General features: G+C 43.2%; 1 protein-coding gene across 3 annotated transcripts in view; it reads left to right on the top strand.

The window, feature by feature from the left end:
- Positions 1–19,398, top strand: part of SMS (spermine synthase) — a 99,012-nt gene that overhangs the window by 65,651 nt on the left and 13,963 nt on the right. For all 3 annotated transcript variants that reach the window (XM_003917490.2, XM_031660474.1, XM_021933110.1), the window contains exons 2-7: positions 5,918–6,038; positions 10,622–10,715; positions 11,230–11,294; positions 15,745–15,920; positions 16,651–16,805; positions 17,580–17,669. In XM_003917490.2, the coding sequence (XP_003917539.1) occupies positions 5,918–6,038; positions 10,622–10,715; positions 11,230–11,294; positions 15,745–15,920; positions 16,651–16,805; positions 17,580–17,669 (701 nt within the window). The remainder of the gene's footprint in view (positions 1–5,917; positions 6,039–10,621; positions 10,716–11,229; positions 11,295–15,744; positions 15,921–16,650; positions 16,806–17,579; positions 17,670–19,398) is intronic.

The following is a 19,398-nucleotide window of genomic DNA, read 5'->3' as shown; positions in this document are numbered from 1 at the left end:
AGTACAGCTGATCTGCTTTATGCACATAGGGCTGCGTACCATATGGATCGGTGATTAAATAGCAGTACAAAACCACGAGGGAAGGAAGGAACTGACGTTGATTCTGGGTTCTATAGAGGAACCCTACAAAGTAGTGTTTCTATTTTATGAGGAAATTAGGTCTGTAAGTGAAAAGTCCTGGCCAGCAAGTCTGGGTGGGGTGGAGAGACTCTGGTGGGAGGGTTGAGGGGGCCTGTTATGGGGACTGTTAAGTGGCTGGTGATGTAACCATTGACGAGAGTAGGGAAGTAACAAGCCTGATTTTAATCCGAGACTTGTGATTGGAACAGTGCTGGGAGCAGTTGCACAGGAGGCAGGTTCCAGCTAGATACACAGATTTGGGCTTCGGGCATCTGGAGCTGATACTCAGGGTGGGAAGAGTGAGGTTCTCCAAGACGGGCATATAAATGGTTCCCTGGTAGAAAATGAGGCAGGAGGTGAAGCTTAGGACTTGATTCTTTCCCCTTCCTGTCTTCCCTTCCTTTCCTTTAGTAGTGCTGTATTTAATTTGGACCAGTTTATTCATTTTAAGTTACTGTTGAACAAACACACAAAGTAGGCAGTGGGCTGGAAATGGGGGCATTGCGTTGTTCAGTAGACAAAGGACATGTTTTGCCTTGGGAGAAGTCACTGTGTTTCTGAGCACTTTGGAAGGCTGAGTGATCTACTAGTTGCAATATATTGTTCTTGCTTGGCCATTGAAGTGAATTTTCTGAGAACTTCTGCCAAAGAAGAACATTCCATCGGCCTAGTTTGGATGACTATGTCTCCTTGAAAGTAGTGTGATGAGCTCTTTTAGCATTTGACTCTATCTTCACATTTTCTTCTGATTTGTGGACATTTACGACCTTGCTGTCCTGTGTTCTCAAGTTTGGGTATATTCTGACCTCAGGCTCGTTTTCACCTGAGTATGGAGCATGTAGTAGTTCTCAAGTGATTGTATTGCCCCTCTCTTGCCCTTGGGGCAGTTGGGGTGGGGGGTCTTTTATTGACAAGCAAAGGCATTCCTGACATTTACTGGGTATGACGGGTTACCAAAGTCCTGTGAAAGACAAAGACGGGGCAGCCTTTCTTACCACATTGTTAACCTTGCCCCTGATAGCAAGGAACCCTGATAGAGCAAGTCTGATTTGTTTGGTTATTTTACAAGTTCCATGCTAGACAGGCATAAAGGTTGAAATTTGGAATAATTCCAAAGCATGTTCTGGGGCATGTGCCAGGTTACCCTTGGCTTCAGTTAATAAAGAGTTCTAACTTTTCTCAGCCCTTCTGTTGAGCATTTTCTATAACTTTTTGGTGGCTTAATGAGTATAAGTGGTCTGGAAATGGTAGGGGGTTTCTTTTCCTTTTTTGTGTGTTGGGTGATTCAGATTAGTGGTTCTCAACTGTGGCTGGACATTGGAATTTCCCAGGGAGCTGTTGAAAATACTGATGCCTGGGTCCCACCCCCACATTTCTACTTAATTGGCCTAATGTGTGGCATTGGAATTTTTCAAAACTCCCAAGGTGATTATTATTTACTTTTTGAAATAGGATCTCACTGTTGCCCAGGCTGAAGTGAGGTGGCGCAATCATGGGTCACTGCAGCCTTCACCTCCCAGGCTAAGGTGTTCCTCCCATCCGGTGGCGCAATCATGGGTCACTGCAGCCTTCACCTCCCAGGCTAAGGTGTTCCTCCCATCGCAGCCTCCTGGGTAGCTGGGACTATAGGGACGTGCCACTATGTCCGGCTAGTTTTTGTATTTTTGGTAGAGACAGATTTTACCACGTTGCCCAGGCTGGTCTCGAATTCCTGGGCCCAGGCAATCCTCCTGCCTTGACCTCCTAAAGTGTTGGGATTACAGGCGTGAAACACCATGCCTGGCCTCCCTGGGTGAATTATAATGCACAGCTAGGATTGTAAACCACTGGTCTAGATGTTCTTGAACCTCTGCAAAGATATAGTAATAAAGGATGATGAATTCAGCCAAATAAAATAATTTTTTATTTGCCCACAAAACATTTATTGAGCACCTGGGATCAAGATGACTAAGGGAGCCACCTCATGCTTTTGCTTTGTTTTGCCTTAAAAAGCCCTGATTTGGAAAGAGATACTACTGCGGAGTTTTCACCTCTAGCTCCCCTCCCTGGAGTGTCTTCCCCAAGGGCTGGGTGACAGGGGAGGCCCCAGTCAGGAGGAAGGTGAGGATGAAGGGAGGTGAATGGTGGGCAAAATGATGGTGTCCGTATAAGGCCCTGCAGACACCTTCCTGGCAGGGCTAGCATACTCAGATGCCCACGAGGACCCGGCGGCCGCACAAATGAACAGGGCTTGTGGGTAAATGAGCTTCCAGAAACACGTTCAGTTTTGGCCTGTTTTTACTGAACTTGGCGGGTAAGCCTATAGTGTGGGAACGAGTAATGCTTCAAATCAGATTTCTTGTGTAGTTTTTCCTTCAGTTTGAAACCTGGCCGGAGGACTTTCTTTAGTCCACACGGTGCCTTTTTGTTAATTGTGCCAGTTAGAAAAAGAGGATGGCCACTACACTGGGCTTGGCCAGCAGTCAAATCCTTTGCGTAGATCGGACAAAGACCCCCCTTTCCTTGGCCTAAGGGATGAGGTTCATCCCAGCTCAGCCACCCAGGCCAGGGTCCTCGTTCACTGCACAACCTGGTCAATTACACGCAGGGTGGCTTTGTCTAGATTGTTCGTTCACCAGCATGGGGGTTTGGGTTCTGTTTTGTAATGTGCCAACAGAACCATCTTGAGGCCATTTCCCAGGAGTGATTATTTGTTTTATATGCTTTCAAAACAGAAAACATCTGTTCTAGCCAAGGAGGGATTGCTTAATTTTAGAATGGCTCTTCAGATTCAGGGAAAGTTCTGCCTGGCTCAGTACACTCAAGCCACCTCCACAGTGGGCTGGCCCACCACACTTCAGTGACAAACGTAAACTGAACAAGGTTAGTTTATCTTACCAAGTTTGAAATCAGATTTATTTTAGTGAAGTAGAATTCAGTCTTAAATGCTACAGTTCTGGGGATATAATTCAGACCTTGGCTTTTAATTTCCTGAAACCAATTTCAGAATAGCAAAGCAAGCTAGATGATTTTCTGCCAAATGACTTTCCCAGAGGCACAGTTTTGCTAGGAACAAATGAGAGCTTAAGGATTCATTGGGCCACCACTGCTCGGTGTTTACAGAGGCTTGTGCTGCTGTGGAAGTGTGACGTGGATTCTGCACTGGTAGTCTCTCCCTGATGTGGGACTTTTTCTTGGAGATTCTTTGATTTTGGCCATCTGTAGGGCTTGACCACCCTGACATCCATCCCTACCCAAGTCCTCGCAAGTTTCAGCTGCATCCTCACTTTGGCTAGCCAGACCCCTGCATTCTGAGGGGGAGGAAACCACTTCTTTGGGGGTGAACACCTGTTGGTGACTTTTGGAAGGGGTTCCTCTAGTTCTTAGGGCTGTCTGAAGTCCCTTTGCTTTTTCTCTTCTTCCTCTTTCAATTGCTGATACCCCACGGGTCTCAGGGTTGTGGCCCATTTATTTCTACCTATACCCATTTGGGAATTTAGGGTTACACTCTGTCATCTAGTTTTGTTCCAGATGTTGTCCATGAGTTTTGGCTGGGCTATCAACTGCTCTGGTTGGCAATTCTGAATATTAAATTATGTTTTCACTGCCACTTTTAGTATTCTGTTTGCTGTTGTTAAAGTTGAAAACGAATTTTGGGCAGGTGTATTAGCTTGCTAGGGCTGCTGTAACAAAGTACTACAAACTGGATAGCTTACAATGGCAGAGATGTATTCTCTCACAATTCTGGAGGCCAGAAGTTTCAGATCAAAACGTGACAGGCCCTTGCTTCCCCAGAAGGCTCTAGGGGAGAATCCATCCTTGCCTCTTCAGCTTCTGGTGCCCTTGTAGCTGTCCTGGGCTTGGCGTGTGGCTCTTAATCACTCCAACCTCTGCCTCCGTCTTATGTCACCTGCCCCCTTTTCTCCCTGTATCTTTTCTTCTGTCTCTTATAAGGGCACTTGTCATTGGGTTTAGGGTCTGGGTACCTGGATAATCCAGATGCTTTCATCTCAAGATCCTTAACTTAATTACATCTACACAGACCCTTTTCCAAAGAAAGTCACACCCCCAGGTTCTGGAGATTAAGATGTGGATATATCTTTTTGGGGCCACCGTTATACCCACTACAGTGGGAGAGAGTGAAATCTTCTGATTTTTAAATGGCAACTAATTTACACTTTAGTCTGTTCAGGGACTGGGTGCAGTGGCCCATGCCTGTAATCCCAACACTTTGGGAGGCTGAGGCGGGTGGATTGCTTGAGCTCAGGAGTTTGAGACCAGCCTGGGCAACATGGTGGAACCCCATTGCTACCAAAAATGTACAAATTTAGTTGGGCATGGGCTGGGCGCGGTGGCTCATGCCTGTAATCCTAGCACTTTGGGGGCCTGAGGCGGGCAGATCATGAGGTCAGGAGATTGAGACCATCCTGGCTAACACGGTGAAACCCTTTCTCTACTAAAAATAAAAAAAATTAGCCGGGCGAGGTGACAGGCACCTGTAGTCCCAGCTACTTGGGAGGCTGAAGCAAGAGGATCACTTAAGCCCAGGAAGCAGAGGTTATAGTGAGCTGAGATTACGCCAATGCACTTCAGCCTGGGTGACAGAGGGAGATCCGGTCTCAAAAAATAAAAAAAAGTCTGTGCAAGCCAGAGTAAGACATATCTGTCCATTTTGGCCTCCGAACTCCCCGTTTGTAGCCTTCATTCAGTGGCCTTGGGAACACAGTTCTGAGTCACTAGAGATAGACTATGCATAGTGAAAAAATCCTTAACATCCCAGTTCTAGTTTCAGCACTACTTAGTTTATGGCGGAAATTCTAATGTAATTTTCTTGGCAAATCACACTGCAGTCAGCTGTGACTCTATTTTTTTCTTTTACCTCTGTTCAGGTCACAGAGATGCTTCGTTTTGATATTTACCAGGCTGTTTTTCCCCTCACAGGAGCCAGCCTTCAGAGGGCTGGTGGGAAAGTAAAGAGTAATTCCTCTTGTCATATCTTGGTTCTTTGTTTTACATTTATTAGGGAATGCCTGCTTTGTAGATAGAACTAGAGAACAAATTGCATTTACCCCTTATTCTAAGTATTGTAATGTTGGATGTTCTTGAAGATCCTGGCTTCAAGTGAACCTGCAGAGGTTAATGTACTTTATGTGGGAACACTGATTGCACTTTTGGGAGTAGGACTGTGGGCAGGATGGGAGACAGGAAGATTGGCTTCTGCGACCATGGAGGTGGGGTAGGGAGACCGACAAGCCAGCAGGTTGTCCCATATGGAATCGTTGTCCAGTTTGTACCGTTGAGAGCTATGTTACTGAGGATTACTGTTGGATATTTTTTTCCAGTTATAAAAGCAGCACATCGTTTTTGTAAAACATGGGGGAAAAAGCTTGTCATTTATATTACTCATCAGCAGTGGACAGGTATCACCTTTCTAGTACCAAGTGTCCTCATTAATTTATTTAACCTGAAGTGGAATCTCATTTGTTGTTCTTGCATTTATTTGCATTTCTTTAATTTCTGCTTAGAGTGAATATTTTGTTGTGCTGTCTCTAGGCTGAATATGTCTACATCCTTGGCACAGCTATTTGTGGTCGGCTTTTGTGTTCTTACCATCACGTAATCTGGTGGTCTGTGTCGCCTTTCCTTGCAGGGTGGAGAATGTTTATCACTCATGTCATGACAAGGGATAAGTGACACTGACAACTTTGTTCAGGTTTTTTTTTTTTTTTTTAAAGGTCAGTCCTCAAACTGTGCCTCATTGGCCCTCCTTCTGAATGTTTCTTTCTGACCATCTTGCCTTCTTCCCTTTGTTCTCCAGCTGATGGTGAGACCATTCTAAAAGGCCTCCAGTCCATTTTCCAGGAGCAAGGAATGGCGGAGTCGGTGCACACCTGGCAGGACCATGGCTATTTAGCAACCTACACAAACAAGAACGGCAGGTGAGCAGTCTCTGGTGCTGTTCTTCATATCTGGTCACTTATGAGCAGAGTGGGTGACAGAGTGGAGGATGGGGGTGGCACCTGGCTTTTGTTTTTCTCCTTTGACATCTTTTAGGATGGGGCTGGAACTTGGTGCTTCTCAAGATTCTGCACATCAGAATCTCCTGGTAGCGTTACTGACCACAGGTTCTTAAGCTCTCATGTATATAGAGATTGACAGGAGGCCAAACATGTTTCCCAGACAAGTTTTTTGTTAAGACTTATTCCCAGAGTGAGCATAAGGAAGGCAGCCCAGGAAAAGTTTTGTGGCTGACTCCCCCAAGGTGATGTTTTGAAGGGAGTGATGTGAACAGTTCATGAGGTAGATGAGTGTAATTACAGGTACGCACCTAGTTAGTGGTGTGCAGATGCAGTGAGACCTCCTGCTTAATGTATGCACCCTGAAGTGGCTGGTGAGCCCGCTCTTGGCGGGGACTTTAGCGTAATAGTACGACAGGGGCAGGATCGCTCATTGGGCTCATGCAAGTGGTAGGTCAACTCCCTGGAGTAAAAAGTTTACAGTGAAACTCAGCCTCTTAAGTCCCTGGAGTAAGATTTACCATAGGATGCTGCTTATCTTAGTGTTTCCCGGTCTCTTGGTCAGCAAGGATGATATCAGAGGGGCTGGGGTCCGGATGGATGGGTTGGTTGGGGTGCCCACCACCTGTGAGGACCCACTAGTTTGCAGCAGAGGCCCGTAGTGGGCATGCCGGGGCCTTCTCGCTGCAGGATGCTGAGCTGCAGACACTCTTGCTCAGGTCAGAGTACGGTGGGTGCAGGCTGAGGGTACCTGCTCTAGGCTGGCCAGCAGCAGTGCTGCAGGGCCCCAGTGGCAGCCTGCACAGAGCCTCAAGCAGCGCTTTGCCATCTTCCTGGCTCCTAGAGCCTGGTATTTCTGGAAATAAGTGTGTTATTGGGGTGGGGGGAGCCCAGGTCCCTTCTCTACACTGTTTCTGGAGAGCTTTCACGAAACACTCGTGCCTGGGCATTTCCCCCAGAAATTGAGGTCACAGGGCCTGGACATCTGGATTCCTCCAAAGCCCCAGTGGTTCTATGTGGCCAGGACCAAGAACCCCTGGCGGCATAAGCAGTTTGAAATGGCAGGCAATGATCCCCTGGGCCCCTACCGCAAGAGTTCTTGATGCAATAAGCGGGTCTGCAACCGGGCCCAGATTGAGTTTTCAGGAAGCTCCCGGGGGATGCTGATGCTGCTGGACAGCTGACCACACTTTGAGTAGCACTGTTATGACTGATTATCAGCTACTGCAGACCATGGTGAAATGCAGAAGAAAATCTAAACTAAGAAATGACTGATAACAAGAAACCAGTGCGTTGAGCTCTTGGTATTTCCTTAAATCTTGGTTTGTATTGTATCTGGACTGGCTTAATATGTAAAACTACTAATTAAGATTCTTAGTAATTTGCACTATCAATTTAGAAATGTAATAGGGTGCGGGGTATACTGCTTGGGCGATGAGTGCACCAAAATCTCACAAATCAGTACTAAAGAATTTACTCATGTAACTAAACACCACCCATTCCCCAATAACCTATGGAAATAAACATTAAAATAAATAAAAATGTGAACTCCAGGATGGGGTATTTTCGATGACTTTTATTCTGTTACCTCAATGGGTACCCAGTACTGGAATTCCACGTGGCTCCCTTAATGTCCTACTTTCTCTCCCTTTGTTTCTCTATTAAAGGAAAAAGTAGCCACCTCCATTATATTCCAGAGACCTAGAGATGAGGGAAACCTGTACTTTTTGAGCTCACTGCCCCTTCCATTATTCTCTCTATAAGTCTCCATGGCCCACTCCTGTGGCATTAATTGGTGTTCTCTATCCTGATACCTCTCAAAGACATCCGAACCTCTTCTTCCCCAAGCCCAGACTTGTATTTCTAACTGTGCAGCAAACCTCCCTGTGTGTTTAGTAGATACCGCAAATGTATCTAAGATGATGATTTCTTCCTTACATGAATGCTACCACCAAACCCTCCTCTCCCCTATGTCCTTTCCTTCCCTGCTCTGACCCAGATGGTCTCTTGGAAGCAGAGGCTGTAGCTGTCCTAGAGCCCTCTGGCTCCTGCAGGATTACACTCAGCCCCTCCCTGTACCTGCCGCCTCTCACTGTTTTTACTGTGGTCCATCTTTTGGGGACCACAGCAAATCGGAACTCATCATCCACGGCCTCCGGTGGCAGGCTCCTCAGCCAGCACCAGGTGAAAAGTTGCACTTTATCTCCTAAAGGCCTTTGCAGCTGGGCCCTGCCTACCTCTCTGTGACAATTATTGAAGTTTCTGCCGTAGCCACCAATTCCAGTTGTACAGAAGATTTAGAATTCCTCCCAGAAGGGGTTTTTGAGTGACAAGAGCTGTTTGGAAACTGCTTTGAAAAGCAATAAACAAAAACAAAAAAAACCCCAAATGAACTGCTTAGGGTTTTGTTGTTATTGTTGTTGTTTTTGAGACCAAGTCTTGCTGTGTTGCCCAGGCTGGAGTGCAGTAGCGCAATCTTGGCTCACTGCAGCCTCTGCCTCCTGGGTTCAAGCAGTTCTCCCACCTCAGCCTTCCAAGTGGCTGGAATTCCAGGCACTCACCCCTACATCCAGATAAGTTTGTGTTTTTAATAGAGACGGGGTTTCACCATGTTGCCCAGGCTGGTCTCAAACTCCTGGCTCAAGCCATCCACCTACCTCGGCCTCTCAAAGTGTTGGGATTACAGGCGTGAGCCACTGCGCCTGGCCAGCTTAGTTTTTAAGAGTTTTCTACTTGGTCTCCTTCCTCTCTCACTTGGTCAACTGGTACCCACCCCGAGGTGCCTGTCCTGAAACCTCACCTCTCCTACCCATGCATGGGCTTGGGGAAAGGAGCTGAGCCACCTTTATTCGGGTTCTCTGTTCCCTTCCCCCCGACCCTGGGCACATTTTTCCCCCTCTAGTTCTGGTTTTATCCCTAGGAGCACCTTAATCCTTGACTCTGCCTTCTAGCATTCTCTGTGTTCATGCTAGAACCACCCAAGTGGATAAAGGGGACATTATTTCTCTGTTGTTCCTTCCCCCCTCCTCTCTGCTGCCAGTGAAGGAGGGAAAGGAAAGATGATCCTCTCATTCCGGTGTAGAAGAGTTTGTGGACTGTGGGCAAGAACTTGATTTTTGAGGTCACTTAAGGGCTGAAGGTGAAAAATTAACTAGTTTTGTTTTATTTTAAATTTTTTATAGAGACAGGGTCTCACTATGTCGCCCAGGCTGGAGTGCAGTGGTGCGATCATGGCTCACTGCGGCCTCGATCTCCCAGGCATAAGGAATCTTCCTGCCTCATCCTCCCAAGTAGCTGGGACTACAGGCGTGTGCCACTGTGCCTAGCTTATTATTTTTGTTTTTGTTTTTAATCCAAGCACACTGTCTGTATTCTCTGAGCATAATTCATCTTCTAATTTAGTATTTTTCAAACATTTCTTTACCTATAATTTATAGTAGGAGGTAATCATAACCCTGGAAATACACATCTGTGTAAATGCAAAACAAATACATGCGTAGACCAGGTGCAGTGGCTCACGCCTGTAATCCCAACTCTGAGAGGCCAAGGCGGGTGGATCACCTGAGGTCAGGAGTTTGAGACCAGCCTGGCTGACATGGTGAAACCCCGTCTCTACTGAAAATACAAAATTAACCGGGTGTGGTGGGACACGCCTGATGTCCCAGCTACTTGGGAGGCTGAGACAGAAGAATTGCTTGAACCCAGGAGGTGGAGGCTGCAGTGAGCCGAGATCATGTCACTGCCCTCCAGCCAGGGCAAGACAGAGTGAGACTCCGTCTCAAAAAAAAAAAAAAAAAAAAAAGCGTGTAACTGAAACAAAAGTTTTATCGAGTACATCTTAGTGCATGTGATAACTCAAATATGTTTATTTCATTAAAAAATAAAAAGGACTGGTCAGAAAATTTTCTGTAAAGGTTGCTGTCACATTTTTAAAAAAACTCTTTGAAAATGTAAACCATTCTTTGTTAGCCTGCAGGCTTTACAAAAACATACTGTGGGGTGGATTAGGTTTGCAGGCACTTGGCCTGGATTTTCCAGAGTGCTTACTTAAATTAATTTACCTACCACCAGCCTGCAGTTAGGAAAAAATGACTCTGGTTTGAACTCTAAAGTTTAATTGGGAGAAACCAGTATACCCTTCTCCACACTCCCTTCGTATTAAGGCAGTGGTTACTAAACCTGGCAAAATTATCTAGAGAACCTTTTTAAAAATTAGATTCACATAACTGCTACTGAATCACTTTCTGGGCCCAAGAACCAGTTTTGAAAACCTTAACTTTTGGTAATGCCCTCTAAACCGTCCACAAATGATTGGTAGTTTCTCCCCGCAAGACGCAGCCCTAGTAAGAAAGCAAAATGGTTAACTGTATAGTTTTAGGGAAATAAAGAGCAGTGGTCTTTTAATTGGGTGACATCTCTGTTTCTTTCTCTCTCTCTGTTTTTTGGTTTTTTTTTTGAATGCCCTGATACAATTCTTAAGCTTAAAATTATATTTTCCTTTGTAGCTTTGCCAATTTGAGAATTTACCCACATGGATTGGTGTTGCTGGACCTTCAGAGTTATGATGGTGATGCGCAAGGCAAAGAAGAGATCGACAGTGTCGGTTTTTCACTTTCATTTACTCGGTGTTTAAGGATCATAGTATCTGCTTAGCTTAGTGTTAACATAATTTTCTCTTCATTGCTTAGTTTCCAGTTAATTTTAAACTTTCCTCCCTCCACATAAGTGGTTTTAGAATAGAAGTAGTTGTTTAGTTGTTTTTAGGAACTTGGGTGTCAGCGTTCCCTTTTAACTGCCTGAGTGTGAGTAATCTTATTTTCCACTGGAGGGAATAGAAAACCTTTAACCAGGATTTTATAGCTGCAGTACCCTTTAGCCTTCCTCTTCCATGTTATTTTGTTGCTAACTTACACTAAGGTTAGGTCAGCAACATGAAGGGATAGTTGGGATGGGAGAGTGGAATTGGGCCAGGCCTACAGGCTGCTAGAGGGCAGGAGGAGGGACAGGTCAATCTTGCACAGCTCTGTCAACACGGCCTCAGTTGTTGGGTCTGTAATTTCGCTGTTCCATGCAGCTTATTCTGCAAGCCCATTGATTTTTCTTTTAATTGTAGATTTTGAACAAAGTAGAAGAAAGAATGAAAGAATTGAGTCAGGACAGTACTGGGCGGGTGAAACGGTAAGTCCACTCTTGAATGTCCTTTTATTTTTAATCGATTGAAACAATGATAGTTGGCTGGGCGCAGTAGCTCACACCTGTAATCCCAGCAATTTCGGAGGCCGAGGCAGGCAGATCACTTTAAGTCAGGAGTTTGAGACCAGCCTGGCCAACGTGACAAAACACCGTCTCTACTAAAAATACAAAAATTAGCTGGGCGTGGTGGTGCATGCCTGTAATTCCAGCTACTTGAAAGACTGGTGCATGCGAATGGCTTGAACCCAGGAGGCAGAGGTTACAGTGAGCCGAGATCGCACCACTGCACTCCGGCCTGGGTGACACAATGAGACTGTCTCAAAAAAAAAAAGAAAAAAAAAAAATTAGAATGGCGGTGTTGTCCCCAGTAGTGTCTGCTTGAGATATGGAAAACATCAAACTCAGCACCTCCTTCTGGCAACCATGGTGAACCCAACTGCTGGGCCCCTCACACCAAAACAAGATAGTGTATGAACATACATGTGCATGGATGCACACACAAAAATGCTAGATAAAATGAAACTAAGGCAGAAAGGAGATAGGGACCAACTCCAAGGAGTTGGAACTGCATAAAGTGGAGACCCAGGTAGAGCTGCCACCTCATCAAAGGGAGCTAGAAAACACCCGACTTCAGTTCGAGACCAGCCTGACCAACATGGGCGAAACCCCGTCTCTTCTAAAACTACAAAAATTAGCCAGGCTTGGTGGTGCACGCCTATAATCCTAGCTTCTCAGGAGCCTGAGGCAGGAGAATCGCTTGAACCCAGGAAGCGGAGGTTGCAGTGAGCTGAGATTGCACCACTGCACTCCAACCTGGGCAACAGAGTGAAATTCCATCTCAAAAAAAAAAAAACCTGACTTGGACCCTTCCCGGAAAGAGAAAAGGTCACTTTTTCTCCTTCAGGGCCCCAGAGTAAAGTTAAGCAATTTTAAGGGACTCTGACCAGGTGGGGTGATAAGAAAATTTGCCTCAAGGCTTTCAAAGAAGAAAACTTTCCAAGATACTAAGAATTGATAGGCCGCCAACCTTAAGCTGCCATAGGCAGGTTATTTTCAAGTGATCATTTTCAAGGAAAATGAAGCTCTCCCTATCAAGTGGAATGGGCACTAGCCCCACATGGCTATTTAAAGTTAGTTAAAATACACAATTCAGTTCCTTAGTCACAATAGCTAGTGGTTAGTGTCTGCCATGTGGGACAGTACAACTACAGAACATTTTCATCATCTAAATTTCTGTCGGACACTGCCGAAGTGTTTGCCAGTAGTGTCAGATTTTAAAAGAATGCAGTTTTGACTTCTGTGGGAAGGAACTGGAGGGAATTAAGTAGTGCTTTGGATAGACAGCATGTAAATGCAGGACAATTTACTCTTGCCCTGCCTTGGTGGATCCTCACCAGGCCTTAAGGCATAGAAGTCCTGTCCCTTGCTCATAAAATTAACCTCATAGTTGCAGAGACAAGCGAGGGACTTCCTCATTGCTGAACAAGGGGTATATAGGTTTCTCCAGTTCATGGCACTTTCCAGAAGAAGGAATCCTTATTGGCAAGTGTTAGGATGTTTAAGTACTTAATTACTCACCATGCTGAGTTTGATCAGCCCATAAGAAAGCTCTAGAGCAGATGTAAGATAACTAGGTAATTGTTTAATCTCCTGTAGTTAAAGAGGAAAGCAGGAAACTGAAAGTGAAAAGAAGAGGCCACAGTATAGAACTGTCTACTTTTTTGAGATCTGTTAGAGCACTCAGGTTCTTTTAGAGCACCCAAGCTCAGTTTAAGGTCCCTAGCCATGTCTCTCACCCGTCATCTTCCTTTAAAAGCACATCCACACCCATATGCCCATATCACTTTTTGGACATCTCATCTTTTCCTGTTTGCAGGGTTTTCCTTATCTACACCCATTTGCAATGAACAGGTTCCCCACTGTCAGAAAGGGTCTTAACTCGATGATAATGAATTGGTCCACATCAAAATGTGGTCTGATTTTTATCAGTTACCTCTATGAGTGGGTAAACAGAATACATTTATGGGCTTCAGCATTCGTGAGAAGTCTGGATCTTTTCTTTTTTTTTGGTATAAGAGTTTTCTAAGAGTGGAGTTAAGCTTTAGATCTTCAAAATACCTTGCCTATGCTTGTCACAGTTTTTATTTTCATGAAATAAGGTTGATGAGAGCTGGAAATTGGGAATATTTTGTTGTAAGCCCTTTGTTACTGGCCTCGAAAGGACAAGGATTGCCATACTTTTTTTTTTTTAATGTGGAGAATAAAGATCAGAGGTTAAATGTTAGAGATGAAATCATTAACAAATAACCCGTAACATCTGAAATGATTCCCCTTTGTTAAGTTAAATCTGAATTTTTGACTAAGAAGCTATGGGATGTACTTGAATTTATTTTTGTTTTCTGCTTTCAAGTGAAAAGGAACAAGAAAACAAGGTCACATAAATTAACTTTGATTTTAAAAGGTTCTTGCAATTTACACAATATACCTGAGGCTTGGGCTGTAATCTGCCTGAATTGGTATAGTCCAGTTTCATTTTTCAGCAGTGAAGTTTGAAACGAGTTTGATAGGGGACTCCATAGTACCTCCTGGTAGCCCCTTATAGGGCTACCAGGGAGATGCCCTTTAATGCTAGGTTGAGCACTTCATCAGGGTAATGTCATTTACATCCTGTTAAGATGCTTTTTTCTTTGCCAGTCTTTAAAAACCATAGTGTTACAATCTAGAAAAGAGCTCTTCACCTTAGCCAAGGCACTATTGACACAATTGAGAACAGACACTTTATTTTCAGTGGGTTTGTCTGTAGTGCAGTAATTTCCCATAGCTGGCTGGCTGTCAAGGAGAGGGTAGTCTTCCTCCCCTGGAAGTGAGTGACTTTGTCCTTCTTCCAGTGCCATGGGTGGCTCACTCTCATCTCACTCCCCACCATCAGCCAGGGGTAGAAGAGGCTTCCTCCAAGTCCTGTTTGCCTGCTCTCTAGCGGTTGTCCTGATTGGTGCTTCACATTTTCCAATTTACAGGAAAAACCCTCTAGAATGCCTCACATTCTCAAAGCTGAATTTGTTCACATGGAGTTTGGTAAAGAAGTGGTTAAATCAAGAGTTGTCAGGATTACATGAATTTATGGGAGTTTGTCTTTTCAATCTCAGTGTTCTTTATAGATGTTAGTATTCCCTCATAGAAAGCCTCGTTAACTTGTAACAGGTTTAGACTGTACTCGTGGAATCTGGTGAGCAGGGAAGGGAAAGAGACTCATAGGAGTAAGTCAGGCCGCATATCCCAGCATTTTAGATATCTACAACTGTGCATCATGGCGTTTTAATATTGAACACTACTGTGTTTGAGAACACATGACTCATGCGGTTGTGTTATGTATGCAGTGAGCTCTCCTTTTCTTTGTGTTTGACTTGCCAAGCCCCTTTTCCAGGTCTGTTTTTTCCTGTCATTTAGTGTCCTCTGCTGGTACTTTCTAGTACATTCATCCTGTGAAAAATACCGGGTATTTACAAAAGAATGAATGAAAAAGTCATGTTGCAGCCTCTCTAGTAGTAACTGGTTCAGGCCAGAATCTTCTACATGCTAAAACCACTGGTAAAGGTTTGTTGGGGGTGAGGACTTTCACCTAGTTTCAGAGGACCACCCCACAGCCTGCTTAGTAATTTCAAAGGGTGAAAAGGTACCTTTGCAGATGGAGAGATCTCATGAATACCACTTTAACCAAGTGATCACAGACTTAGCATCACCAATAATAGGACAAATACACATCTTGTGTTCCCGATGTGATGCCTGTGTAATTAATATATGTCAACCTGATTCTAACCATGAAGAGTGAGAGATTATCAGGTAAACCCATATGAGTCATTTTTCGGCAGAATAGCTGGTCTGTACCTTGAGATCTCAATGTCATGAAACATACCAGTAAAAAAAAAAAAAATTCTATGTTACATGAGTATAAAAAAGAAAAAAATAATAGGGACATGCAGTGTATGAACCTTTATTCAAGAGCAGAACATCTATAAAGGACATAACTGGCATAATTGGGGACACTTGAAGATGGACTCTGTACTAGATAACCATATGATACCCATGTGAACTGGTGTGAATGTGGTAATGTCAATGTAGTTATGTAGATAGTCTTAAGAGACGGATACTGCTGGAGCATTTGAAGTATGAAGTGTGCAGTGGCCATCTTCTTCAGCTTTTTGTTAGAGAAAATCTACAGCACGACAGGATTTTTTAAAAAGTGAACTGTGTACAATAGTGGTCAACATTTGGTGGTGGCCGTGATTATATAAAACTAAAAGCCCAAGCTTTGGATTTGTTTTGTGCTTGTCAGAAGTCGGCAGTCATGTGGCTTTCTTTTGCATCCTCTTCATCCCAGGTCCACTTGTAAGGCAGTGTTCTAGTAAGGTACATTGCTGTTTTTCTCTTTTTCCAGATTACCACCCATAGTGCGAGGAGGAGCCATTGACAGATATTGGCCAACTGCTGATGGGCGCCTGGTTGAATATGACATAGATGAAGTGGTATATGACGAAGATTCACCTTATCAAAATATAAAAATTCTACACTCGAAGCAGTTTGGAAATATTCTCATCCTTAGTGGGGATGTTAGTAAGTATTCCATCCCTGCCCCGATCACATAACAAAGTGGTGATATGTTAGATGATGGTGTTTTCCTGACAGTTATTGCTGTTGTGGATTTGTTTGAGTTTGTTTCTGACACTGCTGGTGTTTGAGATGCACATTTATGTCATTATTAACCTGTGGATTGTCTGGGCTTTCACATAAACTTCGTCTTGACATTGCCTCCTTAGTGATGAGTATTTGGATTGTGTTTCAAAAGAAAATGCATTTGCGTATTATTAAAAAAAAAAAAAACCTTTTTGTTACAGAACAGTTGAAACCTAAGTAGACAAATTAGTGTGATGAACCCGCATGTACTCACCGTTGAGTGTGAACAATTATCAACTCCTAGCCAGTCTTATTTTGCCTAAACCCCAGTCTACTTTGTCCCTCTCATATTATTTTGAAGCAGCTCACAGACATCATATTATTTCATTTGTTAAGATGTAACTGCTTTTAATTATTTGGTATATTGACACATTTTTAAGGCTGGATTTTCTTTCCACTGACTAATGTCCATTTGTATAAGGTGTCAGATGATCAGGGTTGATGAAAAAGTCCTCAATGGAGAAAAAAGCTTGCATATTGTTCACAGTTTTAAAAAATTGAAAATGAAAAATTTACATTTTGGGCTAGATCCCAGCACTTCAGTGTGGCGGGGCCAGGTGGTTTGTGTGTGAAGGTAGACTCACCATTTGGATTTGTTTCTCCTCCCTAGATTTGGCAGAGAGTGATTTGGCGTATACCCGGGCCATCATGGGCAGTGGCAAAGAAGATTACACTGGCAAAGATGTACTCATTCTGGGAGGTGGAGATGGAGGCATATTGTATGAAATAGTCAAACTAAAACCAAAGATGGTCACTATGGTAGAGATATCCTTTGTTGTATGAGAGAACAAGTTCAGTGGGCTTCTTTTGTTTCCTTCCTTCCTTTGGTGTCTCACAACTCAAATTAATGTTACCACAGACTAGAGGCAAATGTGTTACCCATACCCAGACTGCTTTGAACAGACAAGTTAGTAACAGTACCCTTTTACGTGGCCATCAACAAAGAAATAATCGGCTGGGCACAGTGGCTCATGCCTGTATTCCAAGCACTTTGGGAGGCCATGACAGGTGCATCACCTGAGGTCAGGAGTTCAAGACCAGCCTAATCAACATGGCGAAACCCCGTCTCTACTAAAAATACAAAAATTAGCCAGGCATGGTGGCGGGCACCTGTAATCCCAGCTACTTGGGAGGCTGAGACAGGAGAATTGCTTGAACCTGAGGTGGCAGAGGTTGCAGTAAGCCAAGATCGCGCCACTTCACTCTAGCCTGGGCGACAGAGTGAGACTCCGTTTCAAAAACAAACAAATAATCTACCTAGTTGAGGATTAAAGAGCAAATGATTTTGATACTGTGTCTGCTGCCCGGCAGTTTCCAAAATGACTGCCCTAAAGCTATCTCATGAGGAGAAAAGAAGATTCAGTTCCTTTTGCATGTCCTTGGTGTGAAAATAAAGTCACTCACTGCCTCATTCATCATTTTGTCAAATTTGTGATACCCAAGTTAGCATTATAAAATCTTTGTCTTAACCCTTTCTTTAAAGTATTTCTATTTAAGAATTCTTTGATATACCCAAATTCTCCTTAACCTGTTTCGGACATTGACCAAATGGTGATCGATGGGTGTAAGAAATACATGCGAAAAACGTGTGGCGATGTCTTAGACAATCTTAAAGGAGACTGCTATCAGGTAATTATGTTTTCTGGATAATATAGTTTTAAGTCAACTGATAATATAATTGATTTAAGTTATTGATCAGAATCGTGCCTTACTAAAACAGCTTTTAGTATAATTGGTTGAGAAGATAAATACGTCATCTGTCTCTTCATGTGAGTTATATGTATATTTGTATTTAGGGTACACATGTACCAATGATGGGAATGCACCAACTCCAGATTCTCTGAATGGAATAAAATGAATTCTGTTTTTTGTGGGTTTTTTTTTGTTTGTTTGTTTTTTTAATACTTCTAGGGTACCTGTGCAGAACATGCAGGTTTGTTACATAGGTATACACGTGGCATGGTGGTTCACTGCGCCTGTCAACTCATCATCTAGGTTTTAAGCCCTGCAAGCATTAGGCATTTCTCCTAATGCTATCCCTCCCCTAAGCCCCTATCCCCCGACCGGCCCCAATGTGTGATGTTCCCCTCACTGTGTCCATGTGTTCTCATTGTTCATCTCACACTTACAAGTGAGAACATGCGGTGTTTGGTTTTCTGTTCTTGTGTTAGTTTGCTGAGAATTATGGTTTCCAGCTTCATCCATGTCCCTGCAAAGGACATGAACTCATCCTTTTTTATGGCTGCATAGTATTCCATGGTGTATATGTGCCACAGTTTCTTTATCCACTCTATTGATGGGCATTTGGGTTGGTTCCAAGTCTTTGTTTTTATGAATGATGCCGCAGTAAACCTACGTGTGCATGTGTCTTTATAGTAGAATGATTTATAATCCTTTGGATATATACCCAGTAATGAGATTGCTAGGTCAAATGGTATTTCTGGTTCTAGATCCTTGAGGAATTGCCACACTGTCTTCCACAATGGTTGAACTAATTTACACTCCCACCAACAGTGTAAAAGCATTCCTATTTCTCCACATCCTCTCCAGCATCCGTTGTTTCCTGACTTTTTAATGATCGCCATTGTAACTCCAGCCTGGTCCGCAGAGCGAGAATGTCTCGAAAAGAAAAGAAAATTTTAATTAAAAAAACCTTAATAATAATAATAATAAAAGAAAACCTTAATAGTAAAATCAAGTAGTACACAAAACTAAAGATTGCTTTTACATATGTGCAAAATTTCCAAGTAAAATAATAAGCTAAATCTGTCATCTTAAAGAAGTCTATATTATGCTCAAGTAGGATTTAGTTAGAAGTGTAAAGATTTGAATTTTAAGAAATCTGTCAACTTAATTCATTATGTGAGTAAAGGAGGAAAATAACAGATGACAAAGAATTTGAGAATATTTAGCAGTCATTTTTAATAAAAACTAATGCAGTATACTTATGTAAAATTAGCCAGGTGTGGTGGCGTGTGCCTGTAATTCCAGCTACATGGGAGGCTGAGGCAGGAGAATTGCTTGAACCCGGAAGGTGGAGGTTGCAGTGAGCCGAGATTGCACCACTGCACTCCAGCCTGGGCAACAGAGGGAGACTCTGTCTCTAAAAAAATATATATATGTGTATATATATATATATTTTTTAATATATATATATATATATATATAAAACAAATCTGTACATGTACTCCCTGAATCTAAAATAAAAGTTAAAGTATAAATTACTTGAATAAAATAAAATTGCAATAGAGATGAAACTACCTAAACATTAGTAGAAATTAGGTTATAGTAAATAGAAAAATAGAAAATATAATAAATATAATAGATAGCAGAAGCCATTTCCACTGAAAATAGGAAG

Source organism: Papio anubis, chromosome X (genome assembly GCF_008728515.1).
Source record: "Papio anubis isolate 15944 chromosome X, Panubis1.0, whole genome shotgun sequence".
Classification (NCBI taxonomy): domain Eukaryota; kingdom Metazoa; phylum Chordata; class Mammalia; order Primates; family Cercopithecidae; genus Papio; species Papio anubis.
Note: the sequence above shows the minus strand (reverse complement) of the source record. Positions and strands in the feature narration are given on the sequence as shown.